Source organism: Lutra lutra, chromosome X (genome assembly GCF_902655055.1).
Source record: "Lutra lutra chromosome X, mLutLut1.2, whole genome shotgun sequence".
NCBI classification, from domain to species: domain Eukaryota; kingdom Metazoa; phylum Chordata; class Mammalia; order Carnivora; family Mustelidae; genus Lutra; species Lutra lutra.
This window is the reverse complement of record NC_062296.1, coordinates 15,088,484-15,113,489: the sequence shown is the minus strand read 5'-3', so window position 1 is coordinate 15,113,489 and position 25,006 is coordinate 15,088,484. Positions and strand designations below refer to the sequence as shown.

The 25,006-nt window shown below is 42.0% G+C and overlaps 1 protein-coding gene across 5 annotated transcripts in view; it reads left to right on the top strand.

The window, feature by feature from the left end:
* LOC125091782 (transmembrane 9 superfamily member 2-like) overlaps window positions 1-19,921 on the top strand; it is an 85,714-nt gene extending 65,793 nt beyond the window's left edge. For 2 of the 5 annotated variants that reach the window (XM_047715762.1, XM_047715760.1), the window contains 4 exons: window positions 3,382-3,530; window positions 5,764-5,875; window positions 8,059-8,230; window positions 19,734-19,921. In XM_047715762.1, coding sequence (XP_047571718.1) covers window positions 3,382-3,530; window positions 5,764-5,875; window positions 8,059-8,230; window positions 19,734-19,801 — 501 coding nt within the window. In that variant the 3' untranslated portion in view covers window positions 19,802-19,921. Of the gene's footprint in view, window positions 1-3,381; window positions 3,531-5,763; window positions 5,876-8,058; window positions 8,231-19,733 lie in introns of those variants that run through there. The other 3 variants (XM_047715763.1, XM_047715761.1, XM_047715764.1) reach the window with 3 other exon arrangements.
* Window positions 19,922-25,006: the final 5,085 nt, after the last annotated feature.

Here is a 25,006-nt window from a genome sequence, read left to right as displayed (position 1 = left end):
TATGGTATTTGTCTTTCTCTGAGTGACTTATTTTGCTTAGTGTAATACCCTTTAGCTCCAACCTCATGGTTGCATGTGACAAGATTTCATTCTTTTTGATGGCTGTGCAATAGTCCATGCTTAGTGTGTGTGTGTGTGTGTTTCTATACTACATCTCTCTATATGTGTGTATATATACATATCACATCTATCTATCTATCTACTATAGTTATATATATGTATATGTATATATACCTATGACATCTTCTTTATCCATTCATCTGTCAATGGACATCTGGGCTCTTTACATAGTTTGGCTATTGTGGACTTTGCTGCTATAAACATCAGGGTGCATGTGCCCCTTTGAATCTGTATTTTTGCATCCTTTGGGTAAATACCTAGTAGTACAATTGCTGGGGTGTAGGGTGGTTCCATTTTTAACTTTTTTGGGAACCCTCCGTACGGTTTTCCAGAGTGGCTGTATCAGCTTGCATTCCCACCAACAGTGCAAGAGGGTTCCCCTTTCTCTGCATCTTTGCCAGCATCTGTTGTTTCCTGTCTTGTTCATTTTAGTCGTTCTGACCAGTGTGAGGTGGTATCTCACTGTGGTTTTGATTTGTATTTCTCTGATGATGAGTGATGTGGAGCACTTTTTCATGTGTCTGTTGGCCATCTGGATGTCTTTGGAAAAATGTCTGTTCATGTCTTCTGCCCATTTCTTAATTGGATTTTTGTTTTTCGGATAAGTTTGATGAACTCTATAGATTTTGGATACCTGCCCTTTATTAGCTATGCCATTTGCAAATATCTTCTGCCATTCTGCAGGCTGCCTTTTAGTTTTGCTTCCTTTGCTGCACAGAAGCTTTTCATCTGGATGAGTCTTGATAGTTCATTTTTGCTTTTGTTTCCCTTGCCTCCAGCAACATGCCTGGTAAGAAGTTGCTATGGCTGAGCAAAGAGTTTGCTGCCTGTGTTCTCTTCTAGGGTCTGATGGTTGCCTGTCTCACATGTAGATCTTTCATCCATTTGGAATCTATTTTTGTGTATGGTGTCAGAAAGCAGTCCAGGTTCATTCTTCTGCAGGTTGCTGTCCAGTCTTCCCAACACCATTTGTTGAAGAGACTGTCTTTTTCTCCATTGGACATTCTTTCTTGCTTTGTCGAGGATTAGTTGACCATGGAGTTGACGGTCCATTTCTGGGTTCTCTATTCTGTTCCATTGATCTGTGTGTCTGTATGCCAGCACCATACTGTCTCAATGACTACAGCTTTGTAATGTAACTTGGAAGTCCGGAATCGTGATGCCTCCAGCTTTGCTTTTCTTTTTCAGGATTGCTTTGGTTATTTGGGTCTTTTGTGGTTCCATACAAATTTTAGGATTGTTTTTTCCAGCTCTGTGAGAAATGCTGTTGGTATTTTTAAAAAAGATTTTATTTATTTATTTGACATAGAGAGAGAGAGATCACACGTAGGCAGAGAGGCAGGCAGAGAGAGGGGAGAAGCAGGCTCCCTGCTGAGCAGAGAGCCCGATGCAGGGCTCGATCCCAGGACCCTGAGATCATGACCTGAGCCGAAGGCAGAGGCTTAACCCACTGAGCCACCCGGGCGCCCCTGCCATTGATATTTTGATAGGGATTGCATTTTTGATTCGGGATTGCATTTGATAATGTAGACTGCTTTGGGTAGTATTGACAATTAACAGTGTTCTTCTACGCCATGAGCATGGAACGTTTTTCCATTTCTTTGTGTCCTCTTCAGTTTCTTTCATAAGTATTCTGTAGTTTTCAGAGTAGAGATCTTTTACCTCTTTGGTTAAGTTTATTCCTAGGTATCTCATTGTTTTTGGTGCAATTGTAAATGGGACTGATTCCTTGATTTCTTTTTCTGCTGCTCATTATGGGTCTATAGAAATGCAACTGATTTCCGTACATTGATTTTATATCCTGCAACTTTGCCGAATTCATGTAGTAGTTCTAGCAATTTTTTGATGGAGTCTTTCAGGTTTTTCTATACATTCTGAGAGGACTTTTTGTTATCAAATACTTCATATTAGAATAATCACCACTAAATCTTGTCTAATTTCTTCCTTGAAACTGATAAGAAAGGATAAAAGTCCTTATTATCTAGCTGCGTGCTCTCTAGTATGGTGGTCACCAGCCCTACATGACTTTTTTTTTTAAAGATTTTATTTATTTATTTGACAGACAGAGATTACAAGTAGGCAGAGAGGCAGGCAGAAAGAGAGAGGGGGAAGGAGAAGAGAGCCTGATGCGGGGGTCGATCCCAGGACCCTAAGATCATGACCTGAGCCAAAGGCAGAGGCTTAACCCACTGAGCCACCCAGGCGCCCCCCACCCCATATGACTTTTGAGTGCTTGAAATATGGCAAGTTCCAAACTGGTAAGTGTTGTAAGGAAGTATAAAATACACAGCAAGGGCGCCTTGGTGGCTCAGTTGGTTAAGCAACTGCCTTTAGCTCAGGTCATAATCCCGGAGTCCTGGGATTGAGTCCCACATCGGGCTCTCAGCTCCACGGGGAGTCTGCTTCTCCCTCTGATCTTCTCCCCCTCATGCTCTCTCTCACTATCTCTCTCTCAAATAAATAAGTAAAATCTTAAAAAAAATACACAATGAATTTCAAACAGAATAGCAACAAAATAAAAAACATCAAGTTAGTACTTTTTATATTGATGACAAGTTTAACTGATAATATTTGACTATGTTAGATCATGTGAAATGTATTCATAAATTGATTCTGCCTATTTCTTTTTTTAATTTTTTAAAAATTTATTTTTTTGAGAGAGTGAGAGAGAGCACAAGGGAGGGGAAGGGCAGAGGAAGAGGGGGAAGCAGGCTCTCCACTGAGCAGGGAGCCCAATGCGCGGCTTGATCCCAGGACCCTGAGATCATGACCTGAGCCAAAGGCAGAGGCTTAACTGACTGAGCCACCTAGGCACGATGATGTTGCCTATTTCTTTCCACTTTTAAAAATGCAGCTTCTAGGGGCACCTGGGTGGTTCAGTGGGTTAAAGCCTCTGCCTTCGGCTCAGGTCATGATCTCAGGGTCCTGGGATCGAGCCCTGCGTCGGGCTCTCTGCTCGGTGGGGAGCCTGCTTCCTCCCTCTGTCTCTGCCTGCCTCTCTGCCCACTTATGATCTCTGTCTGTCAAGTAAATAAAAAAAAATAAATAAAATAAAATGCAGCTTCTAAATGCTTTAAGACTGCATATATGGCTTGCATTATGTTTCTCTCGCACAGAGTTGGTCTAGCCTCTGCCACATGACTGCTCTTGCAAGTGTTTCTTGTCCTGTTCCAATTTAGGATTCAGTATGTGATTATAAGTATATAAATTCACTTCAGTTTCATGTCATTCTGATTTTCACTTGAATTTCTTTTCGAGCAGTTTAGGTGTCCAGTTCACACAAACCAGATTCCTCGTCATATTCCTCAGCAGAATTTCTTTACTAAACCGATTTTTGGCATCATAATCGGTGGCATTTTACCTTTTGGCTGTATTTTTATTCAACTCTTTTTCATTCTAAACAGTATGTGGTGAGTATTATATCTTCATAATCTCAAAAAATCTTAATTGTTGATCAGTTAATTTTCCTGTATTTCAAGGAGGTTTAATTCTGGTATGGTAAAACTTCATTTGTCCCCCCTCCCACCTTTTTGTATCCAGGAAATGGCGATCTGACCCCAGGGGAGTTCCCTAGGGAATTAAGACTTAATTCACAAGTTTTTTTTTTAAAGATTTTATTTATTTATTTGACATACAGAGATCACAAGTAGGCAGAGAGGCAGGCAGAGAGAGAGGGAGAAGCAGGGTCCCCGCCAAGCGGAGAGCCCGATGCGGGGCTCGATCCCAGGACCCCGGGACCATGATCCGAGCCGAAGGCAGAGGCTTTAACCCACTGAGCCACCCAGGCGCCCCTTAATTCACAAGTTTTTAAAGACACTTTTTGATGGAAATTTCTATGCGGGTTTCCTTTTTTTTTAAAAAAAAGTAATAACCTCTTTTTAAGCCTTTCCAGATGACTTAGAAAGTTGGCTCCCACCATACTTCTCTGAGCCTTTGCAGGAGGTGGGGCGGGGGTGTCCCTTGGAAGGAGGCATCTGAACATGGGAAGAGGTGGCCCCCATGTGTCTCTTTTTTCCGTACTGACCTTCCATGCAAGATTTCAGAGTTCCTCCGCTAAAAATACCTTGAAGACCACTGACTCTGGGTCTTCATCTGTACTGAGCTGTATGTGAGTAATATTTTTCTGCTTTCCTGTCTGTCAGCTGTTAATTCTGATGTTGGGACGCTTGTTCCTTACAGCGTTCCCCTTTCTCTTGGCTACTTTGAATCTGTCGTGATTTAAGAATCCTGATATGTTAAGTAAGAATCCGAGCTCTCTGATGCAAGTGCGACAGCTTCAGCTTCTCCAAGTCCCTTTATTTTCCTTAATTCCTGATTTTTGACTGCATTCTGGTTTCAGGAGCTGGTCAGTGGGGTGGCACTCTGGAGGGAGTTTTAGAGATGGGGCAAACGCACGATCAAATCAAATGCAGTAGCCAGCTGTGTGTTTTAAGAATGCTTTTGTCCCAAAGCCACCTTCCAGACACAGTTTTCAAGTCCTCAAAAGTTAGGCTTAATCATGCACATTAATTGCTTACCTTTTAAGCAGCATTGTGCCAAATTTGTTTAAAAGATAAGCAATAAAGTCTGTTACCTTGTCAGCAACTAAATATTTAACCTGCTGCAAAATCGATTATAGTAACAGCATTTTCCAGATGTTTTTGATGGGAAAATAATTTTCAAGTGAAAACTAGAAGAGTCTTCAGACAAGTTTTATTTCAGTGAAACAGAGGGTGCTTGCCGTATACAACTGTGTATATGTTCATTATCGAAATGATTCTCCCAGGGTGCCTGGGTGGCTCAGTGGGTTAAAGCCTCTGCCTTCAGCTCAGGTCATGGTCCCGGGGTCCTGGGATTGAGCCCCGCATCGGGCTCTCTGCTCAGCGGGGAGCCTGCTTCTCCATCTCTCTCTGCCTGCCTCTCTGCCTACTTGTGATCTCTCTGTCAAATAAATAAATAAAATCTTAAAAAAAAAAATGATTCTCCCCAAGCCCTGTCCCTCGCCCTTGTGCCCGGGGAATGCATTCTGCAGGAGAGTGTAAAATGGGGTATCGATTGGTTCCTCAGTTTCTTTTCTTCAGGAGGCTCTTAAAAATTGCTCATCCCAATTTAGTTAGCTCAGCTCTGTCATAATGAAAGAAATGACTTTGTTCCTGCAAAGTCTAGCAGAAATGGAGTCCACACACAGAGCTTTAAGAGGATGCATGTGTGAAAGTATATTTAATAGAATTATTTGCGCTGTGCTGGCAAGACCCATCGGGAGAGGCTGCCTATCAATAGAGCTTCAAAGGCAAAGCGTATTTGATTCTGTGGTTTTCTGTTATATAACGTTGTTGGTGATCTTTATGGCACTTACAACCTTCTGTTGCTAAAAAGAAAGTGTGGTTTAACGTGTGCATAAAGAAAATGACAGAGATACTGATGGTTCTCAACTACGTGAGCAGGGAATTATGGGTTAGTAGCCAGACGGGGTCACCCTGGACAGGATCGGGGGGGAACTCAGAAGCCGCACAGGTCAGGAAGTCTCTTTTGGATACTGGATGGATAGATCAAGGTTTGGAATGAATGGCTAAGGTTCGAGAAGTGTGGCCATCTCTCGTATGGATTTGGATTGGCTTTCTGTGTACTCGAAGTTAATTTTAAAGCTGTCATTTTTATTTTCAGGTCTCATCAGATGTACTTCATGTTTGGCTTCCTTTTCTTGGTCTTTATAATTCTCCTGATTACCTGTTCAGAAGCTACAGTTTTGCTGTGTTATTTCCATTTGTGCGCTGAGGTAAAGACCTAAGAAATGAATGTATTTTCTGCTTCCTAAGCTCGTGTTATTGGAATGAGGAGCTTGTGTTGAGAAAGGAATTGAAGCAACTGTTAACCGCATGGTTTCAAGAATGTGGCATCAGTTTTATATTGTTTTCCTGATGACACATTTTGATTTTGATGTAGCTATCAAGTTAATGCAACTTTGATGGAAAATTTAAACAGAATGCAATTTCTCTCTGGCTAGTTACTGTAATTGCTATGTAATATTCAGTTAACATAGAAAAATATAGGGAACTGATTTGATATTTAGACCTATAAAAGATCTGCTTCAATAGTGTTTTTTTAATAACAATTAAAATTTTTGCCACTTAGGCCAGCATTGTGTTTTATGGGTTTGAGGTTGCTGCTAAAGGCCTTTTCTCTTATTTTCATTTCATTGCCTTTTGGTTACTATGGACATAAATAGTTCTGCTAACCCCACTCCACCCCCATTTTTTTTTCTGATGTTATTCTGGATAATTAAAGTGGTAGTGAAGATTATTTTCATAAATGCCCTACATCCTTCTTGTTTTGGTAGTTACATGTGACTTTCTAAAGGTGACAATAGAGAGTTTAGGGAATGACAATCGTGTACCTGATGTCTGAGAGCATTTTCATAGACATATGATGTGTCTATTTCTATTTCTTAGATGGGGTGCCAGGTGGCTCAGTCAGTTAAGCGTCCAGCTCTTGATCTCAGCTCCAGGGTCATGAGTTCAAACCCCGCATTGGGCTCCACGCTGAGTTTGGAGCCTACTTAAGAAAAAAAAATGTTTTGGTGGCGCCCAAGACCACCCACATATTGGACAGTTCAGTGGAAGGACTCATGGGGCTCAGGGTATAGATGTACACATGGCTATGGCCCATTGTAGCTGAAGGATACACAACAGGATCGGCAAGGGGAAAAGACACAGGTAGAGCCTGGAGAAATCCACATTCAGTCTTCCCATGCTTTCTCTTTTCCACAAGAGAATACATCAATTGTGCTTCTTTCTCCAGCAGTAAAAAATATAGTAATAGATATGCAGTGTTTGTGCTCAGGGAAGCCCATTGGAGACTCCGCATCCAAGGTCTTCATTAGGAGCTAATCACACAGGCAACCTCTGCCTGGCAAGTACAAAAATTCCAGACTCCCAAAAGGAAAGCAAGTGCTCATCATCAATCACATTGTTTGTACAGTCTCGGTATAGCAAACCAGTCTTATCAATCAGGGAATGATTAAATGCCAAATTCCCAGATGTAAGCTAAGCGCCAAATTTGCGAGTGGGCCCTTCTCAAGATAGTAACTTCAGACCTGCTATGTTAACTCTTTTCTGCACTGTAGATCCCCTTAGCCCCTGACCACAGTGACTTTCCAGTAAAATTCTTTCCTTTGTTTTTTTTTTTTTTAAAGTAGGCTCCACACCCAATGTGGGGCTTGAACTCAACCTTGAGATCAAGAGTCTGCAGGCTCTACCCACCCCTTAGAGTAAAATTAGCATCAGCAGGAACCCGCAGAATACGCAGAACCTGTGTATTGACCTCCATCATGCCTCCATGGATCCCAGCTTCAGTAGGGTAAAACAAATTGCATTCGCTGTAAAGCTCAATCTGAAGTTTCTATACTAATAGTTTCCTACCTAGCCCGAGGCAGCTCTGGCCAGTAAATTGAAGCTGACCGGAAAAGCCTTCCAAGGCTGAGGCAGCATCCTGATAGAAAAGACGTGTGCATTACGAGTGCAGACCCTGAAGGCACATGTGGTCTCCCTGGAAACAAGGAGTTTATACAAGTTAAGGCACCCCAAGCAGAACTACATTAGTCAGATAGTGTATACCACATTGAATTTCTTTTTTTAAAAAAGAATTTAAAAAATTAGTTTATTTGAGACAGAGAGCACAAGCAGAGGGAGCAGCAGGCAGAGGGAGAGGGGAAAAGCAGGCTCCCTGCTGAGCAGAGAGCCAGTTCTCCATCCCAGGACCCCAGGATCATGACCTCAGCTGAAGGCAGTCTCTTAACTGACTGAGCCACCCAGCACCCCCCACGTTGAACTTCTTATGAAAGTTTCCCTTTTATTTCTCTTACTCTGTAATCTAATGGAGCCTATTTTATGACAATAATTGCTAACTCATTTATAGTTAGATTTCACCTAAAAAGTTATTTTTTTCTATTTCTTTTTGCAGGATTATCATTGGTGGTGGAGAGCCTTTTTTACCAGCAGTTTTACAGCTGTTTACCTTTTCATATATGCAGTTCATTACTTCTTTGCCAAACTTCAAATCACAGGCTTTGCAAGCAGCATTTTATACTTTGGGTACACAATGGTCATTGTCCTGATCTTCTTCCTTTTTACAGGTAACCACAGAACTACTTCATGCATTTCAGACTCTCTGAAGAGACCTGGAGGTAGCCATAATGTAATAAGCATCAATTAACAATTAATGGAAGGAATAGGGAACAAAGTCATCATGTTTGTTTTTATGCTTTGGGGATAAAAGATTGCAAAGCCTGGGGAACTGGAGGGACCTTATGTACTCAGCTTCAAGGTTGTCCCTGGTGAATGTTTTAAGCAGTAGGGATGTGTTCCAAAGTACAGAAAGGGTTATGTGTAATCACCTTTGAATGGCCTCTGAGCATAAACATTAACTGGCTTGAATAACTTTTAAATTAGCAAAAATAGATTAAATGAATGTGTAGTCATTTGAGCAATTAGATACGAGGGACAAGATGTATACTTCTCAGGATTACTCATTTGGGGTTGTTATTTGAGTCCAAGACGTGATGGCAACTCTTGTTTAGATTAATGCTTGATGTAGGTGGCAAAATGGAGTGGTTTATAAAATGATCCATTTAGAGAAATAATGAAGTTGAGAGCTTGGAGACCCTTTCATGATGAGTGAGGCAGTGTTCCATTCCATCTGCCTCACTTTTTTTTTTTTTAAGATTTTACTTTTAAGTCATTTTCATACCTGACATGGAGCTTGAAATCACAACCCTGAGATCAAGAGTCGCAAGCTCCTCCAACTGAGCCAGGCAGGCACCCTTCTACCTGCCTCACTTTTAAGTTCTGTTTCTTCTCTCAAGTTGTATGACTTATGTAGGTCACTTGGACAAATTTCAAGTATTGTCTCTAACTGTCAGGTTCAACAGATACGTAAACTATGGAAATGTGTCAGAAATCAAAGCCTTAAGACAAGTCTGTTATCTGAGAAACCAAGGCATCTTGGTGGTGGCTCCCTGTTTAATACTGTATTACCTATGACCTGCCAGCCTCATCTCCTCAGGTCAAAGAAGACTGTGCAGGATTCCTCTCATCTCTCAGCCACCAGACATTCTAGATAAAACTGAGGGCCTGACGACATCTCACCATCCTGGTCTAACCAGGATCCTCATGTGTTTTGCAGTTTTTCTAACTTCGTATTTGAAATATGCATACAGAGAAGTGCGTGCAACATGCACGCACAGCTCAATGAGTTATTGCCAAGTAAACGCACTTTTGAAACTGGCACTGGTGTCAGTGAATGGTACACAATCAGTGCCCCAGGAGCCACTTCTCTCTACTCGCCTTCCCCAAAGGCAGCCGCTCCCCTAACTCCTAGCATCATGGATTAATTTGGCCCGTTTGTGAATTGTGCATAAATAGAATCCTACAGGATGTACTCTTTTATGTCTGCTCTCTTTTCCTCAGTATTGTTGGTGAAGTTCCCCCATGATGCTGTGTGTAGACATTGTCTCTACCCCTTGTGTCTTTTGTTTTGGATTTCTCCCTCAGTGACTGACTGGCTTTTTTTTTTTTTTAATATTTTATTTATTTATTTGACAGAGATCACAAGTAGGCAGAGAGGCAGGCAGAGAGAGAGGGGAGGAAGCAGGCTCCCTGCGGAGCAGAGAGCCCAATGCGGGGCTTAATCCCAGGACCCTGGGATCATGACCTGAGCCGAAGGCAGAGGCTTTAACCCACTGAGCCACCCAGGCGCCCCCTGACTGGCTTTTATATTTGGGTCTCACACAGTAATTTCAGGCTTCTGTTTTCTTCAATACCTAGCACTTTGACTCAGGTTGCTTTTTTTCTGGGAGTCTTGTATGACAACAGCTTCCTTCAGAAGGTAGATGGAATGCTGAATGATCACGTTGCTGACAGAAATCTCCCATTGGTTGGCTCCACCACTTGTCGTCTCTTTGGTCACACTCCACTGAATACTGACTTTTTTTTTTTTTTAAATACTAAGATTTTTTTTTTTTTTTTTTAGACAGAGAGATCACAAGTAGGCAGAGAGGCAGGCAGAGAGGTAGGCAGAGAGAGAGAGGGGAAAGCAGGCTCCCGGCTGAGCAGCGAGCCCGATGTGGGGCTCGATCCCAGGACCCTGAGATCATGACCTGAGCCGAAGGCAGAGGCTTTAACCCACTGAGCCACCCAGGCGCCCCCTGACTGGCTTTTATATTTGGGTCTCACACAGTAATTTCAGGCTTCTGTTTTCTTCAATACCTAGCACTTTGACTCAGGTTGCTTTTTTTTCTGGGAGTCTTGTATGACAACAGCTTCCTTCAGAAGGTAGATGGAATGCTGAATGATCACGTTGCTGACAGAAATCTCCCATTGGTTGGCTCCACCACTTGTCGTCTCTTTGGTCACACTCCACTGAATACTGACTTTTTTTTTTTTTTTAAATACTAAGTTTTTTTTTTTTTTTTTTTTTTTTAGACAGAGAGATCACAAGTAGGCAGAGAGGCAGGCAGAGAGGTAGGCAGAGAGAGAGAGGGGAAAGCAGGCTCCCGGCTGAGCAGCGAGCCCGATGTGGGGCTCGATCCCAGGACCCTGAGATCATGACCTGAGCCGAAGGCAGAGGCTTTAACCCACTGAGCCACCCAGGCGCCCCCTGACTGGCTTTTATATTTGGGTCTCACACAGTAATTTCAGGCTTCTGTTTTCTTCAATACCTAGCACTTTGACTCAGGTTGCTTTTTTTCTGGGAGTCTTGTATGACAACAGCTTCTTTCAGAAGGTAGATGGAATGCTGAATGATCACGTTGCTGACAGAAATCTCCCATTGGTTGGCTCCACCACTTGTCGTCTCTTTGGTCACACTCCACTGAATACTGACTCTTTTTTTTTTTTTTAATACTAAGATTTAAAAAAAAGATTTTATTTATTTATTTATTTATTTATTTGAGACGGAGTGAGAGGGCACAAGCAGTGGAGGTGCATCAGAGGGAGAGGGAGAAGCAGGCCCCCCTGAGCATGATCCCGATTCGGGGCTTAATCCTAGGACCACAGGATCATGACCTGAGCCAAAGGCAGACACTTAACCGACTGAACTGCCCGGGTGCACCTGAATACTGACTCTTGAAGGTTCCCAATGATCCCTTGCCAGATCTAATGGCCTTTCCCTAGCCTTCACCCTCATTAGTTTCTGCAGCTAACTAATCAGCACCTATTCTGTGAAACTCAGTGTGATTTGTATCATTCTCCTTGTACTGCTCTGGACCTTCTTTTGCCTTCCTCTTCCTGTCACCTACCTCTAGCCTCTATGCAGGGTTCAGTCTTCAGCATTCCAGTCCCCTCTTTGTATCCTCTTCCTTTCAGAGCTCATTCAGTCCCATGGCTTCGTCTAGGTCCCCAGTGCTGACAGCTCCTAAGTCTGTATCCCAAGCTGTAACTTCTAGGCAGTTAGATTCTGAGCATTTGCACGTCACACTGGCACTACCTACTCAACACGCCAACTCCAGTGACTATAGTGCTTCCTTTCCCCAAGACTGACTCATTTTAATTTCTTTCCATCTTGATGGATTTATTTATTTTAGAGAGACCGAGCATGGTGGGGAGGGGTGGGGGTGGGTGGGATGGAGAACTGAACTCCCCGCTGTGTGCAGAGCCCAATGGTATGGGGTGGGGGGACTCGATCCCACAACCCTGAGATCATGACCTGAGCCAAAATCAAGAGTTGGACATTCAGCTGACTGAGCTACCCAGGCGTCCCATGATGTGTGTTTTTGGCATCTATTTTCTAGAACTCTTCTTTAAGAAGCCTTGTCTGCTTATAGACCCTTAAATGGCATCTCTTTACATTTCATCATTATATATATTTTTTCTGTTGAGTTCCTTTTATTTTGTCATCATTATATTTTGAGGTTCGCCGCAGGAAGTAAGGCTTATTGCTTATGTTCATGTTATTTCACTTTTGAGGAAGACATCCTTAATTAAATCATTAGTTTTGAGAATATGGATGTACACAAAAGTACAGTTAATAATTGCTGATTACTCTTTCTTGCTGTAGACAAATGCTCCTGAGAGGGTTTTTTTTTAAATGGCAACTGGAAAATTAGCAATATCCACTCATGTTTAAAATGCCAAGGAGTTTCACACTCATTTAGAATAATTATGCATTCATCCAAAGCTCTTCCTTGTGGTCACCACATTGTCTTTGCTATTTGGATTCTTCTGTGTTGTTGCAGCAGAGAGATAAGACTTCACAGCTGTCATCTTTCAATACTGAGTATTGTGACTGTAGAGAAGATTATTTATATACTAATTATATTTCCATGTTGCTACAAATCTTTTATTTTTATTTATTTAAAAAATTTATTTAAGGAATCTCTACACCCAACATGGGGCTTGACCTTGCAACCCCAAGATCAAGAGTCCCGCACCCTTCTGACTGAGCCACCCCGGTGCCCCAACTATGGAATATGAATATGAATTCATATTCAAATATGAATCCTTTATATTTATCTTTTGTGAGGCTGCTTAAGCTAGTGAGCAGATTACCTGTTTCTTGCCCATTGAACTTGTTTTTTTCTGTTTTGACTTATTTCCTTAAGGTAGTCTGTGAAATGGGATAGCAGGGTCAAAAAGCATGAATATGTTTATGATTCTTTACACTTTTCTGTCATTAACATAGTGTATTGGTTCCTCCACAACCTTGGCTGGCATTGAGTATAAATTTTGAAAAAACAAAACAAAACTCCAGCAGTGGTTTTCCTTTTTGTTAACACGATATGTCTAAAATGGCATCCCATTGTTTTCTTCCACTCATTATTTTTTAAGATTTTATTTATTCATTTGATGGAGAGAGAGAGACATCACAAGCAGGCAGAGAGACAGGCAAAGAGAGGGGGAAGCAGGCTCCCCACTGAGCAGAGAGCCCGATGTGGGGCTCGATCCCAGGACCCTGAGATCATGACCTGAGCCGAAGTCAGAGACTTAACACACTGAGCCACCCAGATGCCCCTCCCTCACTCATTTTTTGAGGCAAAGGAAGTGATGTGCATTGTGGCTGATGTTCCTCTACCCAGTTTTCAGTTGGTGGCACACTTACAGATGTGTAAACAACATGTCGAAGTAGGATTCAAGGGACAGCGAGAGGGAAGATAAGCCACAATATATCAACAATATCATCCAAGGGTACCAGGATGGAAACCTTGTATTGTGTAGACTGAGATAATAAATTTCAGTTATGTGTGGGTGACTTGCCCCAAATCCTGTTTTTTTTTTTAAGATTTTATTTATTTATTTGACAGAGATCACAAGTAGGCAGAGAGGCAGGCAGTGGGGGGGGGGAAGCAGTCTCCCTGCTGAGCAGAGAGCCCGATGCAGGGCTCCATCCCAGGATGCTGGGATCATGACCTGAGCTGAAGGCAGAGGCTTTGACCCACTGAGCCACCCAGGCGCCCCAGCCTAACTGGTTTTTAAAGACGAGTCTATCACCTGGTTAAGCTAGTTAAAAAGGAAGCTAAGTCTGTGCATTACAGATGTGTAGACTTTGCTCTCTTCTAATTCGATTGTTTGCCTCTGATTTCTAATGGATGCTCATTGCTGGTTCACTTACGGATACTTAGTTTTGATTGAAGGATAGTTAGTGATTTTTTATTTGCATCAAGTTTTGTTTTAGATATCAAATGGGTTAAAGTCTTTTTTTTTTAAAGATTTTTATTTATTTGACACACAGAGAAATCACAGGTAGGCAGAGAGGCAGGCAGAGAGAGAGGAGGAAGCAGGCTCCCCACTGAGCAGAGAGCCCAATTCGGGGCTCCATCCCAGGACCCTGGGACTATGACCTGAGCTGAAGGCAGAGGCTTAACCCACTGAGCCACCCAGGCGCCCGAGTTAAAGTCTTTTTAAAAAATTTTTATTTTTAAATAATCTCTACTTGAACTTACTTGATCTAGAGTCACATGCTGACTGAAGTAGCCAGGTACCCCAAGTGAGTTAAAGTCTTAAGAAAATGAATTGAGGGGCGCCTGGGTGGCTCAGTGGGTTAAGCTGCTGCCTTCTGCTCGGGTCATGATCCCAGGTCCTGGGTTCGAGCCCCACATCGGGCTTTCTGCTCAGCGGGGAGCCTGCTTCCTCCTCTCTCTCTGCCTGCCTCTCTGCTTACTTGTGATTTCTCTCTGTCAAATAAATAAATAAAATCTTTAAAAAAAAAAGAAAATTGAAATAGTGTAGTTTTATTTTGAAAGGAAGGACATAAACTCACAATAACCAATTAAACTCTAACACTTAGGATTCCTTCTCTAAAAGTCTAAAGTACTATCTTCTATTATAATACTGACATTTCTAGCCTAATATAAACCTTGGCATTGCTGTTGGGTAATGAATGACATCTTTTACATGATGATGTATATTTTAGGCAAGCCATGAAAAATGTCTGTATGTAGCCAAGGTCCATTATTCAGCCACAATCTATTATTCTAGAGCAGTGTTTCTCAACCCAGGGGTGAATTTGCTCCCTAGGGAACATTTAACAGTATGTGGAACCATTTTTAATTGTCATGACTGGAAGAGTGCTAGAGACATCTAGTGGGTAGAGGCTAGGAGTTCTGCTGACCATTCTACTACACGCAGAACAGCCCTCTACAACAAAGAATTATCTGGCCCCAAACGTCAGTGGTGCCACTGTTAAGAAACCCTGGTCTAGACTGAGCTATTTTTGAACCTCACTTTTACTCCGGAGTTAGTGCTATTTTCAAAATACAGTTTTGATTGTCTCAAGAATCAAGATATTGTTTAGAATCGGAGACTCTAAATCACCAATCACTGTGCAAGGACTGAAGCCAGTTTGTTACCAGGAGTTTTTAAGACCCAGAAGAAGTATTAGGCAAGGGCATAGTGCTTTTCTGGTGGCTCTCTCACTCAGGGTCTGTGCTTTGAATATATTTTTATTCATTAAAAGAACCTAATGAAGCTCACTATGTTTTGAGAATGTCTACTATGTAATATTTTATCACTAAATTAAAGTGAAGAATCCATGTTCTCACACAGTGTAGGATGGGATACACTGAAGGAAAAGTCCAATTACCTCAACATACAAGTATTAGCCATAGTGGGCCTTTTGTGTTTTACTATACTGACTTGTCCCTGCCTTATTAAAAATTTCAGTTCTGGGGCACCTGGGTGGCTCGATGAGTTAAGCGTCTGCCTCGGCTCAGGTCATGATCCCAGGGTGCTGGGATCAAGCCCTGCCTAGGGCTCCCTACTCAGCAGGGAGCCTGCTTCTCTCTCCCGCTCTGCCCACTGCTCCCCCTGCTTGTGCATGTGCTCTCTCTGTCAAATAAATAAATTTTTAAAAATCTAAAAAAAAATTTCAGTTCTAAAGGCCAAAAGATCAAAAAGGGATAAAATGTATTAATGCTAACTTAACCAACCAACAAATAGTTATTAAGCTTCCATGGACTTGGCAATGTGTTCATGGGGAATACGGAATCCTAGATCTAATACCACTTGTTTTCTGTTGAGTTGACTTATGTGCCAACTATTTGCATGTATTTATCTCGCTTGATTTTCACCTAATTGTGTAGCTATCATGAGCTGTTAGGTCATATTACTCCCATTGTACAGATGAGGAAACTGAGGCCAGAGAGATTAAGTGACTTGCTTGAAGTCACTCTGTTAGTAAGTGTTGGCTCTCTGACTCAGTCCAACCCAGCCTGGTCTGACTCCAAAGCTCATTCTCTTAACTACAACTCTCCATGTCCTCCTCACTAGAAAGGCGCTTTCCTTGAGCTGAGGCCAAGCCAACAGCCAGAGAAGGCCTGTGGAATCTTCTCTGTGGTCCTCTGTTTGATCAGGGGGACTTCTCTAATTGGGGGAGCTAAGATTGGTGCATCTAAGATGACACAATATTGCCCTGGAGAATAAGATGATGGAAACAGAATTATCTCAAGTCTTTCCCATACCCTTTTGACCCTTCTTTCAAAAAATAGAGGCACAGTCTTCCAGTTTTTCCTGGGGAATAACTTCATACTTCTTCAAGCCCAGCTCATTTTGGTCTCGATTTACATTTATGGATCCACACACCAGGTGCTGTAGGAATGAGCGGGACGGTGTCCTCTCTGTTCTTGAGGATACGGAAAACCTGGGGCTCCTGCTGTTTTTACCAGTGCAGGTAGTTACACACCTACTCTAACTCTGGGCCCTCTGCGAGCCAGTATTCTTCTAGTCCTGAGTGTCATGCTGAAATATTGGGCAATGTAGCCTTCCTTTCCCCAGTGGTAAGCAGATTCTGCGTTCTCTGGCGTTCTTGTGTGGTGTAGCTTACATTCTCTGGCGTCTCATACCTGAGTTGATTTCTACTCCCTGCACCCCAAACTTTTCCTGTCCAACGGATGCTCATTCTCTGAGGTCTTTCTGCACAAAGCAGTTCGTGTTCACCTCTGCCCATATTGATCTCCCTATCTTAGAGCAATTGGACAGACTTGGCTTTGAGTCCCGGCTGTAATGCTCATTGGCTGGGTTTTGTAAGGCAAGTCCACAGACTCTCTGAGCCTGTGTTTCCTTGTAGAATGGGGGAAAATCCTAGTACTTACCTCAGAGACTTCGACTCAATCTGATCCCATGTGTAAGCACTTAAGCCAGAGCTAGGCATATAAGAAGTTAGTAAACAATGGGTATCAACCTCATCGTTGTTACCATCGTTGTTGTCATTGACATGAAATAGAAATTTGGTCATCTTCTTCTCTGGCTTATGTATCTTCACTGGCTCCCAGCTGCCTGCCTAATCAAATCCCAGCTTCTTAGGATTCACTCTCTGGCTCTTACCTACTTTTGCGGTCTTTTCTACTATATGCTTTCTTTGCTCTTCCCTTAATTCTAATTTTTCCTTTGAATATTATCTTTTTTTAAAAAAGATTTTATTTATTTATTTGACAGACAGAGATCACAAGTAGGCAGAGATGCAGGCAGAGCGAGATGGGGAAGCAGGCTCCCCACTGAGCAGAGAGGACCCAGGACCCTGGGATCATGACCTGAGCTGAAGGCAGAGGCTTTAACCCACTGAGCCTCCCAGGCGCCCCTTGATTTCTCAATGTTTATCATGTATCTGTTCCCTTTAGGCTTTGTACTTCTGTATTTTGTGATTATTTGAATTTTGTCAATTTTACTTTTTTAAAAGATTTTATTTATTTATTTGACAGAGATCACAAGTAGGTGGAGAGGCAGGCAGAGAGAGGGGGGGGAGCAGGCTCCCTGCTGAGCAGGGAGCCCGACACAGGGCTCCATCCCAGGATCCTGGGACCACAACCTGAGCCGAAGGCAGAGGCTTTAACCCACTGAGCCACCCAGGAGCCTCTCCTCTGAATATTTTCAAGAGTATTCTCAGTTTATTTTTTTTATTGTTAAGTCATCTCTACACCCAATGTGGGCCTTGAACCCATGACCCTGAGATCAATAGTCATGTGCTCTTCGGACAGAGCCAGCCAGACACATCCCAGTGCTCACTTCGGTCTTTGATCATACACCCTTAACGTCCCAGTCCTTCTGCTGGGGTTCTCACTGTTCCTTACAACTGTTGAGGTTTAATTGTTCCAGGCCTTTATGGATACTTCTCGCTCTGTCTGGGATACCTGTCTCTCATCCTCAGATGCCTCTGAGTCCAATTTGGACAGTGTTGTCCTCTCCAAATTCTCACCATTCATTCAAGCATGTATTGAATACCTACTGTGTGTCAGGCACCAGGCCTGGAAGTCAGGGCTTTAGCAGTGAACAAAACTTCGTGTAAAGGGGGAGAGATTTCTATCTTTGGGAGCTTACGTTGCTATGCTGTTCATCCAAACAGTTCTGTATGATTGTTAGGTGCCTATAGTGTGCCCAGCCCTGGGCTAAGCACTGGGGTTACAGCACCGAGTAAACCTCACAGCTATAGTCTGGAGAAGGAAGGCCTCTAAACAGATAGTTACCAACAGAGTAGATTTATGTCACTCTTCTGAGAAGGAGCTTTGAAGGGTGTGGTGGGCCATGATGGTATATTGGATGGGAAGTTACTCTGAGCTTGGAAACTGGCAAAGAAAAAGGAAGCAAACCCTGCCTAAAGCTTTCTGTGATTAACGTGTTTCCCTAGATGATTGAATTGTCTTCAGGGGCCCCATTAGATTGTAGGATCTGGAAAAGAAAGCTCCTATTAGAGTTTTCTTTGAGTCGTTGAACCTTAATATCGTCTGAGAATTGTTTTTAGAACATGAACCTCAATGAAATCCTATGTCAAACAACAGAACTGTATCACCCAACATATGAAGGTCTCTTCTTTGGTCCATGCTCTGCTCTGTCTAGTCCATGGGTTTAAGTGTACATAGGGTTCACGCTGGTGAGTTATGATCTGACTTACCTAACACCGTGTTATAAAGACTGCTCCATGCTCCTATATAGTCTTTAAATTTGTCATTTTTTTTAAAATTTGTCATTTTTGATGACTGTCTTGTTTCATTGAGGACTTAGTCCATCATTTAGCTAAGTCACCTATTGGGCATTTGGTTTGTTTGTAATTTTTTAATATTATAAATCAGAGTATTATGAACACCATTTTTGCATGTAATTTTTTTCTTCTATGGGGTCATTTCTTTTTTTAAGATTTTATTTATTTATTTGAGAGAAAGAGAGAGCACAAGCTGGGGGAGGGTGTACAGAGGGAGACAGAGAAGAAGGCTTCCCACTGAGCAGGAAGCCCAACGCAGGATTCTGTCCCAGGACTGAGACCATGACCTGAGCCGAAGGTAGATGCTTAACCCACTGAGCCACCCAGGCGCCGTATGGGGTCATTTCTTTTCTTTCTTTTTTTTCTTTTTTCTTTTCTTTTTTTTTGAGATTGGTTTTATTTATTTATTTATTTTTAAATTTTTATTTTTTTAAAATTTCTTTTCAGTGTTCCAGAATTGATTGTTTATGCACCATACCAAGTGCTCCATGCAATCCGTGCTCTCCATAATACCCACCACCAGGCTCACCCAACCTCCATCCCCCACCCCTCCAAAACCCTCAGATTGTTTCTCAGAGTCCACAGTCTCTCATGGTTCATCTCCCCCTCCAATTTCCCCCAACTCCCTTCTCCTCTCCATCTCCCTGGGGTCATTTCTTTAAGATAAATCCCCAGAAGTGGGATATTTCTGAAATTTAATAAGACAAAACTTTGATTTATAAAACTTATTTATGTACTGAGTATGCAGGAAAGTAAATAGATTATTGCCATTTTTATTACATCAAGTGATAACCGTTATTTACATTTTCTAAATTGATGCAAGTTATACGAAGCTTATTATATTAGAAACTAGCCTTGGACCTCTTCGTATCCTTTTTGAAATAGAGAACTTAAGCTACTCTTTTTTTTTTTTTTTTTTTTTGCTTTGACTTGAGACCTGCAGCGTTCAATCAAATGGATTCTCACACCCTGTTGCAGGTGGCTGCCTCCAGCCCTGCTGCTCATACTCTTGGCTCAGCAAGGGAGCCTGGTGATTTTTTATTTGATAATGTATGAGTCTTGAGATTTAGAGAATCAGTAGTTCACCTCCAAACTGACATGCTTTGCATTTTTGAGAAAACTGCTTTGATTTGTAGAGTGTCTGGTAAACAAGGATCTTTTTCATTTTGTTTCAGGGACAGTTGGATTTTTTTCTTGTTTCTGGTTTATTACTAAAATCTACAGTGTGGTGAAAGTGGATTAAAGAATGTCCCTCAACGTCCTTCAGGTTCATCAGCGTCGCTTTTGAATATATCCATCTGTACCCGTATGAACATCTATAGAGATGTACATGCATGCTTCCTACTACACATTTTAAATATATATCACTTAAAAATCTCATTGTCTGGCCTCATTTTATATGACACAAAATACTGATTATGTGGAAAAAACAGGTTGGTTTGGAAACAGGTTTATTCTAAGTCAGACTGTCCTGAAAAGATACCATAAAAAGGTTTAATTGAAAGCAATCAGAGCAAAGGGAGGCACATTTCTTTACAAAATGAAAGCTGAGCACACAGGCTTTTCAGATGAAAATTTTTTTTTCCTTTTCTTCATTTCGTTTATAGGATCAGAACTATTGTCAAATAAATCTTAGGTAAAATGTGAATTTTTCTAACTTAAGTGGATTGTACAGACTATTCGACCCTTGTATTTGGATAACAGTTTTATTTTATATATGTATTTATTTATTTTTATTTATTTTATTTTATTTATTTTAATTTATTTTTTATTTTATTTATTTATTTATTTATTTTTATTTTTATTTATTATATATTTATTATATATTATATATTTATTATATATTATTATTTATTTATATTTTATTTACTTATTTATTTATTTTTTATATAAATTTATATATTTATTTTATTTTTTATTTTATTTATTTTATTTATTTTATTTATTATTTATTTTATTTATATTTATATATGTATTTATTTATTTTAGAGAAAGAGAGAGAGCAGGGAAGCGGGAAAGGGAGAGGGAGAGGGAATCTTAAGCAGACTCCCCACTGGGCATGGAGCATGACGTGGGGCTTGATTCCAGGACCCTGAGCTGAAACCAAGAGTCCATGCTTAAATGAAACCAAGATTCCATGCCCCTATTTTGTTTACTTTTTAAAGGAAGCTCTAGGTCCAACATGGGGTTTGAACTCACAACTCTGAGATCAAGAGTCACTTGCTCTCCTGACTGAGCCAACCAGGTGCCCCTGGATGACCATTTTATCAAAGCACATCTGTTTTTTGTTTTGTTTTTGTTTCTTAAGCTTTTATTTATTTGAGAGAGCAAGAGAGCATGAATGGGGGTGGGAGGGAGAGGGAGAAGCAGACTCCCCGCTGAACAGGGAGCCTGAGGCTGTGCTCCATCCCAGGACCCTGGGATCACGACCTGAGCTGAAAGCAGATGCTTACCCAGCTGAGCCACGCAGGCGCTCCCTGAACATTGGTTTAATATATCGAGTTTATGAAATACCAGGTACTGCTCTCTTATTCCTAAATTAAATCTGCACATTGCTGGTTATTGGTTGTCTTTTTCTGTTTGCTGTCATTTGGAGGTTGACAATGTTCAAGTTTGACTTAACTGTGTGTAGATAAAAAATATTTGGAGCCAATTTTCTGGGATTTATTTGCTTTGAGTAGAATAGTCAGGTATCTTAACTCCCCAAATGCCAGGAATTCATATGACAAAATATTCTCTGAGTTCTCAATTTTGGGAAAGCAATCATGAAAATCGTGTATTTTCTGCAATGCGTTGTGTTGATAAGTATGGCCTTGTGGAGGAAAATGTTTGAAAACTATATATGCACAAGCTTCAATTCATGAACATGCTTAAAGCCTTCCTTAAGCTGAGGAGCACTTGTCTGTGTGTGTGTGTGGCTCAAAGAAGCCATGTTGTTCCTGAAGGGGAGATTGGGATGGGGAGGGATGGGGTTTAGAGAGTTGCATTTTGAAGGAGGGGGGAGGTGATAGAAGTTGACTAGTTGCCTCAAGGAGGAAGGTAATTCCCCAGCCAGTAGGATGCCTTTGTCTGTATTGAAAGTTGAAGGCTCAGACCCCAGGCAAATAGGCCTGGGGGGCCTGGAGCTGACTGGTGAGAGAGGGAGTGGTTATAGGAGGTCAAAGGTGTCTCTTGACTAGAATTTTCAGATCCTCTCCACCTTTGAACTCCACCATGGAGTTCAAACCCCATGTTGGACCTAGAGCTTCCTTTAAAAAGTAAACAAAATAGGGGCATGGAATCTTGTCAGAATCAGGCCGACCCCTAGGCCCTGCCTGAGGGGAGTAACTGCTGTTCTGAGATTCGTTGGAACCAATTCCATTCTCCCCTGAATGCTTTGAACTAAGCAGTGTTATAGTGAGCTTCGGGGACTCTTCCCATTGGGTTGGCTGCTGGGGAATTTTATCCAAGCTCACAAGCCCTCCTACTTGCATTGATGGTAGTAGTTTGCTTGAAAGGCAACTTTGTTAAAAGAATGAGCTCTTGGAGCACCTGGGTGGCTCAGTGGGTTAAGCCTCTGCCTTGGGCTCAGGTCATGATCTCAGGGTCCTGGGATCGAGCCCCGCATAGGGCTCTCTGCTCAGGCTCTCTGCTCAGCAGGGAGTCTACTTCCTCCCACCCTCTCTACCTCCCTCTCTGCCTCCTTGTGCTCTCTGTCAAATAAATAAATAAAATCTTAAAAAAAAAGAATGAACTCTTGCCATTTGTGACACATGGCTGGACCTTGAGGGTTTTATGCTAAGTGAACTAGACAGAGAAAGACACGTATCATATGATTTCACTCATGTAGAATTTAAAAAAAACCAAAAGGAACAAATGGAAACGGATTCATAGGTACAGAAGACAGACGGGCTGTGGCCAGTTGGGAGGGGGTGGGGGTGGATGGGCGAAATAGGTGAAGGGGATTAAGAAGTACAAAGTGCCAGTGATAAAATAAGTAAGTGATGGAGAGGAAAGTGCAGCATAGAGAATGCGGTCATATTGTAATAATGTATGGTGACCGGTGGTGACCGTACCCATCGCGGTGAGCAGTGAGTTAACCTACAGAATTGTTGAATCGCTGTGTCGTCCACCTGAAACTCATGTATCGTTGTAGTGATCTATACTTCAATAATAAGTATTAAAAAGAAATAGAAGGGCAAATTTATTTCTGCAGCTGCATGCAGGTCTCATGGCAGCCATCTTTGAACATCTTGAAATACAATGTGTAAGTCAGAATTTAGCTTGATTTTGGAGTGAAAACTGGGGAAGAGCCCTTGACTTTGATTGAAACGGAGATGAACAGCTCCCCGAACCTCTGAGTGTGGGCCGTAAATGCCACTCGGGAAGCACAAGGTGTGCAGTTCCTTGAACTGCTGGTGATGAGAGGACAGGGGAGCTACGAGTAGGTCAAGCATGTCAGCCGCAGAGGAACTGTTGGGCTTTTAAGTTTTAGACATATTGGACTATCTTGTCTGTGTCCTGTGTGTTCATATGTCACAGTAGGTGTTCAAGGTATAACTTTTTCACTCCGGGGCTTGAGGGAACGTGCATCCGCCCCACTGTTCCGTAAACCCTGGTGAGTTGGGGCTGAGGTGAGGTGGCTGGGACGGGATTGTGCCAAGGGAGGTGTCCTGGTCCTCAGTAGTGGGACAGCAAGGGCAGGAGCCCAGTGGGGGGTGACCTGGGTGCTGGGCAGTATTGTTTCCTAAAAATGAAGGCTATTCCTTACCCTCTCCCCTGGTCAAACCTCCCTGCCTTGGGAATGAAGGCTGGCATTTGGGAACCCCACAAACCACCTGGCCCTTTTTCTGCTCTGCCCACCCTACTGTCGTTTTGAAATCCCTTTTATTCATAGACAACTGAGGCCTAAGCCCCTATTCCAGCAAGCCCATCAGGATGGCTCCCCCAACCTGTTGCATGTTTCTTGTATTGGGCCAGCACAATGTGAAATCTGGGGCCCATATGTCCCATCCTACCATGTAATACAGTTAGCTTATCCTGTCTCTTCTCTTCCAGCAAGAGGGAAGGCATGGAGACCTCATGGTGTGTCCTTCTTGCTGTTTTCCCACCAATCTCAGCATAATAACCAGATACGCACATTAAAATTAGACTTTATTTAGCATATTTAAGAAGAATACCAAGGACAGATTCACAGCACCTATTTAAGAAACACAAACACTACTTAATAATATTTAATTAAGCCACAGACATCAATCTCTCTGCCTTCCCCAAGCAGGAGTCCATTATTCCTTTTCAGCAAAAAATGCATTGTAACCATTTTAGAAAGGATCCAATTAACGCCAACCAATATGTGAAACCTTGTCCTTGGGCAGAATGTCTGAGACTACTGGCCCCTTATAATAGTATTGGTTTATGAATTTGATTGGGGTGTGAAGGGGTTTCTCTTCTTCCTGGGGCAGGAGGATAAAGCCCACCCCTCTTGTGCACCGGGAGGTAAGTTGTGCCAATGGGAACTTGGCCTCAGGATCATAATGTGGCAGTCCTTTGAAAAGGCACTTTTAAATTACAAATGCTTTTTTTTTTTCAAAGGAAAAGGAAAATCTTAAATTCACAATTGAATATATTAAAGAGAACTCTTCTCTATGAATGCATCTTTCTATGGTTTTCAGTCTCAAAGCAGCACATAAAATTTGGTTTAGGCAGGTTTAGAAATTACTCAATGAGGATATACATATATACATGGTCTTCTGTTTTCATATTTTTATTCTTAAAATATAATAAACTCATACTTCTCTCTTTTTTGTCTGATGCATATGCTGTTGATACGTGATTGTAATATTCTCAAACACCTTAGCTGCGACCCCCCCGGAGGAGTCCCACTCCTTGATTTGCCCATCCGGTTCTAGCTCATCTCTCAGGTAGCTAGCTGATCAAAGGAAAAATCCAGAATAGCATTTTTCTGTGTTTGGGTGATGTTCTAAGAGGGGAGGGATGGGCACAATATAGATCTGCTAAATGCATGTCCTGTCAGCTACTGGTTGGGTCTTGAGAGCATGGTATTTTTTTTTAAATCCTGCCAACAGGACTCCAATAGCCTCTCCTGGGGTCTGCGCTCTTTGTACATTCGCCTAATGGACAACAGGTAAACCAGTGCCAAGCATGTGGTGGAGAACTGCCAGCGAGGGCTTCAGCCAAGATGATTAATTCACACTAATGATCAGTTGTCCCAGAATAAGTTCTTCCCTGTCAGAGATCACCAAGGATTTACGGAATGAAAGGCACCTGTACCTGCCACCCCCACCTTGGAGCCATCTTTTACAGCCTGTAGTATACACTTTAAAAATGAAATTTGAAAAACGAATGTACTATGTTCTACTTCAGAAGCTGACCAAGATGTGGGTCACACATAAAATTCGGCATGCATTTTATTAACTACATGTACGAACTACCCATTGTTGAGGATGAC